Here is a 16,240-nt window from a genome sequence, read left to right as displayed (position 1 = left end):
TTCTATTGTAATTTGTCTTTTCCAAGGCTAACGGTGATGGGTTTCATCTCTTTTTTGGCACTCAAGACTCCTGACAGACTAGGAATAAAGGCCGAAAGTGCGCCACAACTTGTCCTCAGGAAATCCCCTTTGTGGGTTGGGGGGGAGGTCAGTCCAGTTTTTCTTGTTCTCAAAATGCCAAGCTTAAAAATAAAGCCAGACGTGTCCTGTCTTTTCTGGGCACAGACTCCACACACCTCTCCCCTTCATGTCGGACTCCCCTGTGACTTTTGACAGTTTTCCCTTTGCCTCTGACAGTGTCCGTGCAGAAAAACCACAGCTGGATGAGGAGTTCCTTCCCGGCTGAAAAAGAAGTCACGTGATTCGCAATCTACGAATACTGACAAACTCAATATTTCAAGAGCAATGTAGTTGTTCACATCCCAGAGAAGTATTAATTTTATAAAGATCCTTGATGTATGCAAATATTTTACATATGATGAACTTTCTGCAAGGAATCTTGAAAAACAGGCCAATGTTAAGTGAGCTATTAGGAGCAAATGGCTGTTTTAAGAGCTTCTCTGTAATAACAACATGGATAGCTTAGAAATTATGGAACAATAGGCATGCACAGGTGCATAAACTATCATACTTACTAAGATTTTACTCATCTATGGAGAGGAAGAGAAAAGGGAGTAAACCAGAGGCTAGCAGAAAGACTGAGTAAATGACGCCAGTTTCCAATCGTCATCAGAGCATTGATTAAAGCAATGTTTTTGGTTATGCTGATTTATTTGTTTGCAAAAGGTGATTTGCCTACAACTTTTTAAGGTGATCTAAACACCCTAAGTGCTTAGGCACCTTGAAATTCAAATGTGATTATATTATCACGTGCACACACACACACACACACACACACTGATAAACACACACTGTTTCATAGGCTCTACTACCTGCAGAATGTCAGGCTCCTCCAAAAACTCCAGAAATTATTCCTGGAACCTCAAGGAGAACTCGAATGTGTGCTTACACACCCTTCTGCTTGGTCCTTTTTATTGATGCCCTCCGTTTATAAAGCACTGAGGGTAGTGTCTCCCCACAAAGTCTGCTGCCAGCGATCCTCGTGAGAATGTGGCTATCACAGGTGGTTCTATGTCCTATGGATTTTAAAGATGTCAACAGTGTCAGCTTTTCTTCCTCATAGAGCCCAAGCCAAACCACATCCCGTGGTGCAATAGGAAAAATATTCCGATCCTTGTTTACGTGACCAGGGATTTTGAGGACTGAGCCTTCAGATAGCACAGTGTGTGCTCCAGGACCTGCAAAGTCCCTTATGAAAACACGCCTTTTGCTTTCTGACTGAAATCCTTCTTTCTACAGGGGATCAAGTCTAGTAAATAACTGGGCAGAGCCTGAGAGCCTGGAACCCTGGATGCCCATTCTCTCCCAGCTCTTCTTTTACCTCATGCGTGTCAAGTCATCCAACTAGATCTCTAGGGCAGTGCTCTCCAATGGAACTTTCTGTGATGATGGAAATGTGTTCTGTCTGTGCTATCCAATATGGCGATCATGCCTGGCTACTGAAGAATTGAGAAGTGGCTAGTGTGACTGAGAACTGAACTTCAAAATGTATTTAATTTTAATTAATTTAAATTTAAACGGTCTCAGGTGGCTCGTGTTTGCAGCTCAAGTTATTTTATTTTGGCAGCACTCTCTACTCTTATAATTTCATACTCATGCTTCATTCAACTACCAATTACGCCCACTGTGTGAGCCCAGATATCTTTCTCTTCCACCTGTGGAGAACCAGCCTGGATCCAGGTCCCCTGCCAGCAAGTTCCAGAGCTGGTATCTGAGTGCGATTCAGGCTGAGCTGACCATCTCTGTTTCCCTTTTCCAGAAACCGAAAGGCCGCCCGACATTTGCTGAACTCCTGCAGGTTCTCACAGAGATTGCGGAAACCTGGTGACCTGAATGGAATGCCAACCAGAGGATCATCTCGCAAAATTATCACAGAAGGAAATCCTGTGTGGGGTCCCTGATGGTGAACACCTTCCTCTAGAGTTGCCGACTCTTGGAAACAGTGCAAAGATCCCAGACTTTTCCAACTTTGAAATTTAAGAATATTCTGGCAGTAATTTTTCTACACGGGTGTTTGAGAGGGACTTCCAAATTCTCATTTTTCAGTAATATTCTTCGTGTCTCATATGTGAAGAAGGGGAAAATGCTTCATAACTGTCTTCATAGTGGCTGCTCTTCATGAGAACAGCCCTGGGAGCCCCTGAGGTTATATGCAATCCTGATCCGTTACAGGGCTGAGGAAATTTCTTTTCTGAAGATGAGTGACATTCCTTACTTCAGTGGCTCGCAGAAATAAGGAAATTCTGGTATCTCATGGAACAAAGGAGCCTTCTCTGCAGGATTTAATGCTTCTGAGCTGTACAGATCTTTATGGAAAATGCACCTTTACAAACCACATGAATGTGAACATTCTTAAACTGTCTTTTATAATCTTCCTTATGTTATTTAACAAATTGTTTTTGCACATATCTGATTATTTTGGAGACAGTTTCTTCTACTTGAGGTTTTTTTGTTTTTTGGTCTTTGGTTTTTTTTAGTAGGTGTGGAGCCCAACATGGGGCTTGAACTCAGGACCCTGAGATCAAGACTGAGATCAAGACCTGAGCGGAAATCAAGAATTGGACGCTTAACTAACTGAGCCACCCAGGCGCCCCCTACCTAACAAACTTATAAAAGACAATTCTCTAAAATTTCATACTTTGTGTGAAATTGGACAATTTAAGAAGCTTTTTAAAAAAATGTGTAATGTATCTATTTTATTTTGTTTTCCTCATAGTGTAAAAGAATGCTTATTGCACAGTTAGGTAAAGAAAAGTTATACGTTTTGAAGATTTCATATCTTTTTTAAGTTAAATTCTTAAAAAAATTTTTTTGAGTTTAGTTGACATACAATGTGAAATTAGTTTCCGGTGTACAACGTAATGATTCAACATCTCTGTGTGTTATGCTGTGCTCACGAGTGTAGCTACCATCTGTCACCATAAAATGCTGTTACAGTATCACTGACTGTATTCCCTATGCTGTGCTCTTTATTCCCTTGAATTATTTATTCCATACCTGGAAGCCTGTATCTCCCACTCCCCTTCACCCATTTTGTCCATCCCCCTATCCCCTTCCCTATGGTAACCATCAATTAATTCTCTGTATTTATGAGTCTGCTTTTGTAAGAAGCCTCATTATGTTGTAGAAAGTACCTCCAGTACTTTTCTAGAAGATGACTTGTTTTTTTCTGTAAGAACAAAAGGAGGCAAAAACAGGATATCCAAATGTTACCTCAAACTCCATTATTTCTGAAGTCCAGGGTTTTGAATTCAAGATAAAGTATCCAGGAGTCATAATTAAATCTTAATTCCTCGTGCACTGTTTGTAGAAATGATTGGAAATTTATCTTTGTCCTGTGAGTGCTTCAGAATGACCGTAGGAGGAAGGGTGTGGCAGAAAGCACAAATGTTATCACTGTAAGGTTTCACAATGGGAGCCTAGCCTTTGTAGGCCGTGCCACCCTGCCTCATAGTTCTGCATTATGATAATCAGTAGAATCAAAGTTGCTGGCTGGTAGGAGTTGTGACTTTTAAGTCCTGTTTCCCCACTGCAAAAATGATACATCCGAATATCCGTGGTACTTGGTCAGCGCACGCTGAAATAATGAGCATCAGGCAAGAGGATGTTCAACTCTGATAATTCAAGTGATGGTCTCAGAAATATTTGTATGAGACCCTGTGCTGTTTCTGAGACTATCATACCCCTTTTCCTCATGACTATGGGAGATGAGATAGGGCTCCTACTACCGAGACCCTAGTTCAAGTGAGCTATGCCAAAGTTTAGTGCAAGAGGGTATGAGACTATCCAACAGCAAAAGCCAAGGCCAAGGGAAGGTTAATGTTATGACAAACAGCAAATCCAAACATAGAAAAGTTAGGGTTGACTACAGAGCATTTGCCATCAATGCAATGCAGGGAGACCAGGTACAGATCAAGAATGAGTCCAGAGATAAAACATTGCTGGAGGTCAGATGGCAGCCGCTGGTTCATCTAGGGGCATACGTTGGGGGTGTAGGGAAGCTCTTCCTTTTGATTTAATACTTCTGGAAAGTTTGAGATATCAAGAAACAGGAGTAACTGGAGCTATCATATATGTAACTGAGGCTCCAGATAATGTGTGAATTTGGAATGTCTTTAGACAGAGATTCGGCATTCTTTGTCTAGCAAAAGAAAACATTTCTTAAAAAAAGAAAAGAAAAGAAAAAATTTCCTTCAAGGAGTAGTCACACAATGTCTCCTGAAAGGGAGCTAGGTGTTGCAACCGATCTCAGTATTAGATAGCTTTCGTAGTTTGGGGTGAGTTGGTGCCGTAAACAACTCTGCATAAGAAATGAACAGAAGTGTAGGGGTTGGTCGTGAATGAGAACCATAAAAAAAAGAGAAGACTGGGGGTCAAAGGAGAGAGGGGAAGCCCAGAAAAACAGAAGGAATTTGGAGGCCAAGCATAGAATATGTTCACTGTAAATACCCAGTTGGCAAGAATAGTCAAAGGATTTTTTTTCTTTAGTAAACTTTTTATTGAAGTACGATGTGTCGTCCCACTGTCCTATTGGCAACATGTTTGGCAATCGAACTCACGTGACACCACAGCCTTTGATCCAGCACTATGTTTGCTCAGCGCTTTAGAGAGATTCAGGACAGGAAAGAGCATGCACAGCCCTCCAGTTTCAAGAAGGCCTCCCAACTGTCCATGTGCGTTAGAGGCTTGGGTCCCTCCTCACCCAGCTGGAGAGTAATCTGTGTAACTAGCACTCAGATCCAGAAATGGTACATTCCAGAATCTCAGAATCCATTCTCATTTCCCACTCAAGTCATTAATCCAATGGTAATGAATATCCTGATTTCCGACACCATGGATTCGTGGGGGCTGTTTTGAACTTTATGTAAGTGGAACCCAATGCTATGTCCTCTTTTGTGCCTGGCTTTTTTCACTCAATATGTTTGTTTAATCCATCCATGTTGGGTGTAATTGTAGTTCATCAATTCTATGTCTGTATAGTCTTCCCTCGTATAATTACACCACAGATTATTTATCTGTTCTACTCTTGATGGACATTTGGGTTGTTTCTGTTTTTAGCTACTAGGGTCGGTGCTGTGCTGAACATGTCTACATGTTCAATGGTGAAAATATGAATGTATCTGTTATGGATCTGCTTAGGAGTGGAGTTGCGGGGCCAAAAAGTATGTGCGTGTTCAGCTTTTGTAAATAGTGCCAGGCACTGTTCTAAGTGGACGTTACCAAGGACACAACCAGCAGCAGTGTGTGAACATTCCAGTTGCTTCACTTCCTCAATGGTATTTGGAATCGTCTTGCTCAAGACAATGGCCAAAGGATTTTTATGGGTAAGGATGTCACATACTTACTGTTAAGTGGTTGGTTGAGCTGTGTTGCAATATAATCTCTGTTCTGCACTCTTTGTTACCCACACAGCAGTGTGCTCCATGCACAACCAAAAACAAGTCGTATTTGAGAGGATTGAAGTGATTTGGGGTGATACAAAAGGATAAATATTAGAGATGTTATGCAGAGAAGGGGAATTTGATAGAAGCAAGAGCTTGGATCTGGAGATATTATGAAAGACCTGAGTTTCTCATCATGAGTGGGATGAACACACACACACACACACACACACACACGCACAACATGGCTATTTGTCTCTCTAATTTCTTTCCAGGGAGGGGGGTCTTATTAAATGAAAGCTCATGATTTGATGAGAAATTTGATAAGTTTGACTAAACAAGTTTGGGGGTAGGTATCAGAGACAGAAGCATGGCTTGATCTAGAGAGAAACTGGAACTGGAGACGGGCGAGAGAGGACAGAAGTAGATAAAAAAGCTGGAGGGAGGACACTGCCTGATGGCAGTGAGAGACTTGGGGGAGCAGGAACGTCTGTTATCCTGTGTTGTCCCGCCCCTGTAACCCCAGTGATTCCTTAAAATCAATTAGGCCCGTGATGCTGTGTTTGAGTGGATTTTATTGTGTGTGTGGGAAGAGCATAGTATTTCACTCCTGATTCTACGTGGTGCAGGGCAGCACCTGGGAAGAAGAAGAAACTGGGGGGGGGGGGGGAGGCAGAAGAAACTCAAAGCATATAAGCCCCCACGGAATTTGTCTAAATCTTGGGAAAAGCTTTGGTTACGTACAGTTTTGCAACTGCTACACTGAAGATTTAACTTGACTTTCAGGATAGCAAGAACCTCCCCTAACCTCTGGGCTACAGACATCACTTCACAGCAACCTGGATAAATGGGAGAATCAAGGAGTTTTTACTGGGTGATGGCTGCTCTGGTGGGAAAATCCCACATACATGGTGTGGGATGCAGAAGAGAATGTGTAACGGAAGAGCATCAGCCAGTGATACAAAGAGACAAGAAAAGTATAGACCAGAGCGGAGCCATGGCCCTGAGCCACACCCGGAGAAGAACTGCTCCAGTTCCATTGCGGAGAAGACTTGGACGTTAATCAGAGAACTGCGTATACGCAGATATACGTTCACGCATAGCCACGGTAAGTACGCTGCCCAACACTCCGTGTAAGAAGTATAATATTATATTTCTGAATCAAATTAAACCTGGTTTTGGGTCTCTCCCTTGCTGTGGTTGGTGAGAAATGCCTTCTGGGAGAGACGCTGTGCCTGACTCCCCGAGGCGGTGTAGGAATCCTGGAGGCTTATGTGCTACACGGAGAATAGTGATGAGGGGTGGGCATGAATGGAGGGCTGTCCTGCCCCCTATGTGTTCAGTGGCTCCTTCTCTTTCAGGTTGCAGCTGTCCCTGGTCTTCTGCTTCTGTCAGGCATACCAATTCCCCTCATATGTGGGAACTGCTGACGTGGGCTCCTCCACAGAGAACCTCACCCCTGCTCCCTATAGGGCCACTGCCATTAGTGCTCAGCCTCCCTGCAGATCCGCCTGCTGGCTGCTTCCCCATTCTCAGAGCTGCAGAGCTTGGACCTTGACTGTTAGAGAATGAGTGTTTTCACATTTGTTAAAACAGTAAGGAACACTTTATTCAACACTATTGCAATAGGGGAGAGAGACGCATTTCAGCTCCAGGTACAGCAAAGACAGCTGGGATGCATAGCCAGGGTGAGGAGGTCAGTAGATGGACAGTTACTAAAAGGAGATATCAGGGGTAGGGGGATTCAGGAGTATTCTTGCCTAACTGGCTTGACAGGATTCTTAGAAGACAGGCCAAGGATGGGCCCAAAGATGAGGTCTAGTCAAGAAGAGGGCTCAGAGGAGCTTGACTAAAGTTTGTTCAAGGAGGGGCTCTTTGTCACCACCCATCATGTCAGCTGCCAGTCTCAAGGAAGCCAGCCTCTTGGCCCCAGATCAGCCCATTTCGTTACTTCATCTCTAAGCTCTGGCCTCTTCCTCCTCTCCTTTCGTTACATCCAGCATAATTGCCCTCACTGGACCTAACCCTCTAAACCCAGGAAGTCTGGGTGTCCTAAGAAGCACATGCCTTTAGAATCACAACCCTGCCTCTTAGCTTCTAAACACAACAGCGCTTAGGGTAAAGGTGGGGGGTGATAGGCTTTCCATGCTTCTAAGGACCAGGTATGTGGTTTGGGCAAGGGGCAGGCTTCCCAGCTGCCCTTAGAAAGTCTTCTTTATCCTCATTCTAGTTTATCCAGACCAGGGGTTCTTCCTCGACGTCAGGGTTTCTCGGTCTTAGTGCTACGTACATTTTGGGCTGGATAATTCTTTATTGTGGAAAGATCTGCTGTGACTTGTCAGGTGTTCAGCGGCATCCTCAGGCCTCTACTCACTAAGCTGGCAGCACACCCCCACCCCCTTAGTGAGGACAACAAAAAATGTCTAAGGAACATCGTCAGAAGTCCCCTGGGGGACAGAATAGCCCTTGGTTGAGAACCACTGATCTAGTTACAAAAGCTTCATGACCTGGGATTAAAGAGATCCATAAACTTGAATGAAAAAAAAATCACTTCTTTATTTTTATGGACCTCTAGCTAAAATTTAGCACTTCCACTAATTCCAAATGTACAACATTTGGAAACAAAATGACAACAAAATTCAGTACTTTATATTAGCAGTTTCTGTGACTTTCTTACAATGTGGAAAACTCTTATTTTCATATCATATGACAGTTGTTTCAGCTTTCTTAGGAGAGAATTTACATTCATCACTACTTCAAAGACACGAAGCTTTTAGAACTGCCCCTAGATCTTTTCATCTAACTTACTAAAAAAGACATATTATTAAGGCACACATGTGTTTTTAAAATATTTTGATAGCTATTCCAATACAATGGGTTACCTTATCAGTTTCATGGATTTTTATTTTATGCCCTTAAAAGACCTTATTCCAAGGAGTATAAAGGCTTCACCAGATGTCCAAAGTGATCCGTAGCATAAAATTAAAAGCCCCTGTTTTGAACAGAGTTTCTGAATCTGGACCACACACCACTGACCAGCTGCTTGTCATTGCTTTAACAGAAGCCTCTTGAGGATTTCGTTCGGCCAGCGCTGTGGGCTCATTCCCCAGTGTGCAAATCCATCCAGGCGCTTTCCATCCTCAGAAACATCTCCGTCCTCCTCCCCAGGCATTGCCAGGACTGCTCCTCAGTTCTGGTTTGTATGGGGGTGTGAGGAGTGGAGTCTCAACTGCTCCCATGTTTGGCAGCAGAAAGGGGGGCTGGATAGCAACCAGCTCCTCCAAGCTGCGTGGGGTCCAATGCCAGATGAGCATCTCCGGCTCTCTTCTCCTCCAGAGCTCCCACGCCTCGCTAGGAGGGAGAAAAGTGAATGAATCAAATCTCTCTGGAGGTCAGGAGGGCTCCATTCTACTTCCAAAACAAGAAGGGGGAAAAAGCACAATCCCCCAAAGACAGGCATTTTTGACCATCACCGCCGGGAGGGAGGTGCTACGGGCATCTAGTGTCTAGAGACCAGTGATGCTGTTAAATGCCGTCCAGTGCACAGCACCTTCCCTCACAAAGACTTACCCAGCCCCAAGTCCATAGTCCTGAGGTTGAATCAGGTGCTGTTGGACCCTATGACTGTTAAGTCCAGGGGTGCAGAAATTCACCGTGTTATCATAGTTCTAGCTCCCTTTCTTGGTGCTTAGACCGCCTCTCCTCTCTCCCCTCTCTACCCCTAGATGAAAAGTGGCTGCTGTAGCCACGTACCTCACCCTGACACCCCATATCATCCGAAGGGAGAAAACATCTTCATCCCCGCATTTGTACCAGAGTCCTGATATTCTCTCTCACTGGGTCAGAGCCACACGCCTCCTTGAACACATTTCTGCAGCTCGAGGCATGGAATGCTTCGACTGGCTTAGCCTCGGTCACATGTTCCCACAGGAGCCAGGGATGGACTCCATTTACCTGCCACCACTTGGAAATAGAAATTGTGAGCTCTGGAGGGCGGGGCAGGGAGAGTAACAGATGCTGGAATGATAATCAGCGAATACCCACTGCTCTACTCTTGCTTTCTGGCCGTTTAACACGCGGTCTGCTATCTTTTCTAGGAACCACTTGGAGCTGTTCAGCTATGATCCATGTTTCTTTAATGTAGAGTAGCTCAAACATGATTAGTAAATTGGGGATTTGTCTTTATTAAGTGCCATTTGGCTGGGTTCAGTCTTCTCCAGCACTTGAACATTTGGAAATGATCTGGAGTAAGTTTTCTCACAATTCAAGAGAGAGCTTTAGCCATATAGATGATGATCTTAAGAAGGAGCTGAAAAGCCCATGCGGATGCTTTCCTTTAGGGCAAGTGGTGGCGGATTTGGTGACTTCCGCTGCATTCAGCCTTCTGGGAGGGCTGAAAGTGTAGGTGAAGAAGCTCCTTGGATTGGAGCAGCATGTTGCTTCCTTCCGTCACTCACCGACCTCACCTCCTGCTACTCTCCCCTTCTCGAGTGCGGCCCCTTGCACAGCCCAGGCCCTGCTCATCTCAGGGCCTTTGCACCTGCTGTTCCTGTTCCTGCTTCTCCTGGATAGCTCCCTGACTTGCCTCCTCATGTCCTCTGGGTTCTTGCTCCAATGCTATTCTCTCTTTAGGGCTTTTTCTAATCATCCTATTTAAAATTGTAACCCCACCATAGACATTCCCTGTCTCCCTTTTCTGAATTATTCTCTATTGCTCTTAACACTATATAAGAAATCATGTATTTCTACGTATTTAATTAGTCTTTTGTCTGTCCCTCTCCCCCTGCAACTGTAACAGTTGTGAAGTCAGATATTTTCGTCTGTTTTGTTCACTGCCAGATCCCCAGGTCCTAGAATAGGGTCCAGCACAGAGTTAAGCTAAATAAATATTCGTGGAATGACCCAATGAAAAAAGAGTAGCTTGATTATCCAGAAGCTTCATCTCCCAGAGATGGAGGTTAGTCTGATAAGCAGCTCTCCTCTTGGGATTCTGGGCTAATCTGTTGCTTTTCTGTAACAGCGCCGTAGCTGGTCTTACGGGTGTACTTGCTTCAAGTTAGCACACTTCTTGCAGGATGACTTAAGGCCCTTGATCTGTAACAGAACTAATCTACTTTCTTTGAGATCTACAGACCACTGGCCTTGGGGAATGAAGGACCAGAACATTTCCCAGGCCACACAGGCCGGCAAGTCTGTTTAAGCCTCCTCAGCTTTCTGGTTAGCCCAGCAATATTCCAGCAAAATGTTTTTCTTTTTTCAGGTCACACAATGACTTTACTGACCTCCTTTGTCCTATCTGTAGACCTCGCCCTCCTTTGCAGAAAGAACAGAGCCCTCTTGCACAACCCCTGGGTACCAAGGACCCAGACTTCAATCTCCGAGCACCGGGACAGCTCTGGAGCCGGCGTCATCAAGTCAGCATGGGATCAAGAAATGTCGTGGACGGGGCGCCTGGGTAGCGCAGTCGTTAAGCATCTGCCTTCGGCTCAGGGCGTGATTCCGGCGTTCCGGGATCGAGTCCCACATCAGGCTCCTCCGCTGGGAGCCTGCTTCTTCCTCTCCCGCTCCCCCTGCTTGTGTTCCCTCTCTCGCTGGCTGTCTCTCTGTCACATAAATAAATTAAAAAATCTTAAAAAAAAAAATGTCGTGGACCACCTTTCTCCCTTAACTGATTAAACCCCTTTAGAATTCTCTGGGCCAGGCAGAAACCTCCGATTGGCTTTTGGATAAGACTTGGCCTCCTCCCCAGGTGGCCGGCCTCTTGAATAAAGCTCAAATTCCTTTCTAATCAAAACTCTTGTCTCTTGAGTACTGCCCTTTCCTGCAGCGGGCAGCAAATTTGGGTTTCCGGGAACATTTCCACCCAACTGGTGGCTTGTTTTCCCTTCTGGTAGTGTGTATCGCCTCAGGTAGTCACCAGCTCTTGTTTTATTCTTTTCCAGAAGAATTTGACTTGCACATCATTTTCTGTATCTCCCTCTCCCTCCTTACGTAGAGAAAAATACATTATGTTAGGGATTGGCATCAGATTATTAGAAAAAAAGACATCTGAATAAATCTACAGAAAAATACAAATCCATATAGATAGCTAAATATTTAATAGAGGAAGTCGATTACCCTTATGTCCACAGGGGGGTGGAAATTTCCTCACCCTACTGCCAGATGCAGACAACCTGTAGCTACTTTATTTTGTCCATACCTCTCCTGTTTTCCTCCTGTTCCCCCACGTGCTGGGGAATGGAGAGAAAATTCAATTTCGCCTAATCTCGTAGCTTCCGCCCGGTACACACATGAAAATATTCTTCGTAAGTGAATAGGGTAGTCCCTCAGATTTTGCCTTTCCCTCCCTCTGGTTTTGCCAAGGTCATATCTGGGTAGAGAAGGGAGAGGGGTGGCTTTATCCAGGGGCGATATTCAAAATATTTCACAACTGATTTGGCACAGGCACAGACCAATCGGAATGGACACTGACCGCCAGTCATCAGTCCAGCCCTTCTGACGCAGACTGAACCTCTCGGCCCCCGGAAGGTGACCCTGGGGTGCGGACGCGAATGCGAAGGCTGTTTGGATTGGAGCAGGGTCCCCTGGCGCCTCTGGTCTCAACAATGTTTCTTATCAGCCTGCTTGCTGCTCGCCCTGCTGGCATTTGCAGACCAGGTTGGTGGCTGGGTGGGTTGGTCTCTCCTGACTTGGTCAGGGCCCCAAAGCCCTTCCTGGCTGACTCAACCTCACCCCAGCCCCTTGCTGGCACCGTGGGTCCCCCTCAGCCTCCCCCAAATGCCCCTTGGCCTGGACGGCTGGTGCGGTAGCAGAGGCTGTCGGTTATCTAGCTTCTTGAATGGCAGGTGCAATGACAGCAGTTTTGGTTCTTCAGCTGCTTCCCGAGTCCCATCTTGAGCACCCATGGAAGCTTCTGGGCCCCACCCATATCTCACGGGGAGCGAGAATTGCTCAGGAAACGTTCTTCTTCACTTTTTCAGGGTTTTCCTCTCTCTGTTCTTTTAAAACTTTAGTTCTATACAATCACTTGGATCGTATCCTTCTTCCCAGGTGACATTTGTGTCCCCATACCCTACAGGCTAACAGTATTCAGAGAGAGGGAAATTGACTTATGGATAAGTAAAGATATTTTGAAAATAAACCCATTACATAGGGCAACAGGCAACTTCCTAGTAGTGCTGTGGGTTATCTTCCAAGTCAGCCTCGACCCTGTTACAAACGTTAAAGCACTCAGCTTTCAAGGCTCTCTCGCAGCGAGTATACCTACGCCAGAAAGTTTCACATAATGAAATGCAGCCAGAAGACCTGAGGAGAAGTTTTCTTCCCAAACAAAAAGCCAAGACTCACCAGAAAGAAAGCTTTTTCTCTCTCTCTTTTTTTTTTTTTTGCCTCTTCCTGTTGGAGCATGGCTTTGAGACCCGAAGGTAAAGAGCCTGTCTGCGATTCTGAGGAAACAGGCATGAAGATGATGGCTCGCAGCTAGGGTTGCCCGATAAAATACGGGATGTCCAGTTAAATTTAAATCTCAGATAAACAACAAACAATTTTTTAGTCTACGTGTTGCAGTTACGTCTCCTGTTATGGTCAGCCCCAGAAATGCCTGGACCCCTCCCATCCCCCAATTCCGTTCAGATGTGAAAACTGTTGACACCATATACATACCGAGAAGGCATGACAGGTTTACTACTCACATAATGAGGGTTGCTGGGACATCCCCAGCAGATCCAAAACTAGCTTGAGAGAGCTGGATGGGGCAACTCCTTTGGAGTTTCGGGGGTGGGGCTGAGCCAAAGGGCTTGGCGGTGGGCGGTTTGAACTTGCAGCTGGTACCAAGGGAGGGAGCAGCCGGCCTGTCTTATCAGCTTGTTCAGGTGTGGGGGGGGGGAGGAAAGGGGAGTAAGGGGGCTTGAAAGCTGTCAGCAAACATCAAAAATGACGTCAGACTATTCCAGTGAGTACTTCCAAATATTTCATGTGACATACTTACACTAAATTTATTTGTCATTTGTCTGAAATTCAAATTTAACTGCTTGCCTTGCATTTTTGTTGTCTCTAAGTCTGGCAATCCTATCTCGGGAGCACAAAGAAAAGCCCGGGTACTTCCTAGGGTTAGGGAGCCACGGCTCGAACTCTGCATTGCCCACCTCCAGACTTCTTGTGATGGGGCACAAATGAACCCTTATTTCTTTAAGCCACTATCAGTCCCATGTTGGATTACATGAAGCCAAGCCTTTTCCTTTTTTTTTTTTTTTTAAGATTTTTTATTTATTTATTTGACAGAGAGAGACAGCCAGCGAGAGAGGGAACACAAGCAGGGGGAGTGGGAGAGGAAGAAGCAGGCTCATAGCGGAGGAGCCTGATGTGGGGCTCGATCCCAGAACGCCGGGGATCACGCCCTGAGTCGAAGGCAGACGCTCAATGACTGCGCCACCCAGGCGCCCCAAGCCCTTTCCTAAACGATACATCTCTGCTGACTCTTGCTGGCGACGGTTGTACTACGTACTTGTACTTAGGAACAGATTATCTACCTTACTACAGAGATTGTTGAAATCTGCCTAAGACGTTGAGAACAACCACAGAATATGTGTAGATTTCAGCACTTTCTAAAAAAACAACGTTGAAATTGGGGCGTGGCTTATACTAGGTGAGGTCTTAGATTTAGATCTAAGTGATTCTCAGCCCCGGCTGCTTATTAAAACCATCTGGGGGGCTGTTAACAGAACCCGCTGCCTGTGCCCACCCTCAGACGTTTGATTTAATTGGTCTGGGGTTGGGCCCAGGCATGGCAATTTTTAAAAGCCTCGTCAGTGTAAGTAATTATGCAGGCCAGGGCCAAAAATTATTGCACTAGATAAAATACTTTATGTATGTATAGATGTGTTTACTCTGAGTCAGGCCTTCTCATGAAGTTTTTTAAGAGGGAGAACAATGAGAGAAACATGTCCCATCAGTGCCCGTTGGCCACCAGCTGTCCCCTCGCTAACCCGACATAGGCTTTCGCTAACCTGCCCGCCCTTTCACGGGTCAGCCGCCAGGACGGCTGTGCAATCAAGCCTAAGGAGAGTGAGGGAGACACAGTGCCTTTTTACAAAGAGCCCCAAACCCAGAGGCCGGGGAGCTTGCCGCTTCTCCTCACTTGATGTCAATACGGTCAGATGCCTGGGGGAGAATTTAAAGGTGCAGAGAAAGGGGTGGGATTCTCCTCTGTATCTCTCATGGGGGAGCCACGGGACATGCGCAAGTCCATGAAACCCGAGGAAAGAGCCAGGGGTTCAAGTGCTTTAAGGAGTTGGTTGGCGGTTGTGGAGTCCGCTAGTTGACTGGGGGCGGAATGAAAGTCCGCTGCGTTTACTCCTGGCTTGGAAGTCAGCCTCCCTTTCTCGTCTGCTGGGTAACTGGACGTGCTTCTGCGTAGCTACAGATACTGGCCCTCCTCCTTGACGTCTCCCGATGATTCTGAAGTTGCGGCCTTTCAGAGCCGCTGGACCCACAATGTGTTTGGAGGAAGTGGCTGACCTTTGTGCTGCCGGTCTGGAAATGATTCGGATGCCGTGGAAGGAGATCGAGCGCCAGCCCCGGCTGCTGCACACTGCGCGGCGCCGCGAAGAGGGAACGCTTGATCTTGTTCGACCAGTTCCTCCACGCTGTTAGTTTTCCTTTGGCTGCGGGCTAATCTTCAATCAGCAGGCACCTCCCCGTAAGTGGACCTGCTCTGTGTAACTCGAACTGCACTGAGTTCCTGCAGTCCGTCTGATTCTAATCCAGTCTGGTTCTCACGGTGAGACGCCATCACGGCGCTCTTGGTGGTGGGGCTCCTTTCTGCCCACGTAAACTTGATCCGGCAGCTTCCCTTTGCTGCGTGTCTATCTCAGGGCTTGCTGAGAAGATTGAATCGCTGCATTACAAAGCCTAAAAGCAGGCTCCAATCTGGTAGAAAGCCTTGTCCCCTTTTTCTGTGCATGCAACACTACTCAGAAGGAATTAAGTTCAAGTAAGGTAACGGGTAAATAAAACTAATTCTATGGATAGGAATTTTTCTCTGTTTCCTCAAGGCTTGCCCATTATAACCCAGCTTTATAGTTCCATGAGTTAAGGAGAAAAGAGATCTCTTTTATGCAAATATATATTATTTAAAACTCTTCTGGCAATATGATGAGATGTTGATGATGAAAACAAAGACAAAAGCTACTGGAGAGACAGGGAGACCTCCTGAGTGAGAGGGCGATTTTGTGCATTGATGGTGTGTGAAACAATGTGTTTTATTGGCCTTCGATGTCCTTGAGTGCACTGTCTGGGTGTTGGTTGGGCACAAGGAACTCAAGGTGTAGCCCCATGTCATGATCCAGGATGATCCAGAGGTGGTGATCCAGAGGCTTTCTCCATGGAGATCAGGGCTCTGGATTGGCTTTCTTCCCACTGTGAGTCCCTTGAGAAGGCATTCACAAAACAGTCCACCAGCTTTCTGGCCGGGGGGAGTGGATGGTGCTTACTGGCAGTCAGGAGTTACTGGCTGGGTCACAGAAGCAGAAAATGGGGGCAAATTCTGGGGACATGCACTCAGACATGGCTTCCTTATCTCTAGTACCAGCCCTGTCCATCTGCTCCCCCCCGCCCCCCAGCCAGTCCTTGATTGTGTAGGCTGGGTGGGAGGGAGGTCCCTCTGGTCTTAGGAGTGTCCCAGGACGGAGAACTGGTGTGAAGACTTGTCTTCTGCCGGCTGGTAGAGCTTGGCCTGCAGA

At 46.0% G+C, this 16,240-nt stretch overlaps 1 protein-coding gene across 1 annotated transcript in view; it reads left to right on the top strand.

The window, feature by feature from the left end:
- Positions 1-12,472, top strand: part of TXK (TXK tyrosine kinase) — a 49,566-nt gene extending 37,094 nt beyond the window's left edge. Inside the window, exons 14-16 of the mRNA XM_026508845.4 lie at positions 1,880-5,444; positions 6,288-6,609; positions 11,946-12,472. Coding sequence (XP_026364630.2) covers positions 1,880-1,948 — 69 coding nt within the window. The 3' untranslated portion in view covers positions 1,949-5,444; positions 6,288-6,609; positions 11,946-12,472. The remainder of the gene's footprint in view (positions 1-1,879; positions 5,445-6,287; positions 6,610-11,945) is intronic.
- Positions 12,473-16,240: the final 3,768 nt, after the last annotated feature.

The sequence above is a fragment of the Ursus arctos genome, unplaced genomic scaffold (assembly GCF_023065955.2).
Source record: "Ursus arctos isolate Adak ecotype North America unplaced genomic scaffold, UrsArc2.0 scaffold_9, whole genome shotgun sequence".
NCBI classification, from domain to species: Eukaryota; Metazoa; Chordata; class Mammalia; order Carnivora; family Ursidae; genus Ursus; species Ursus arctos.
The sequence above is the reverse complement of the archived record's forward strand: the minus strand, read 5'-3'. Positions and strand labels throughout refer to the sequence as shown.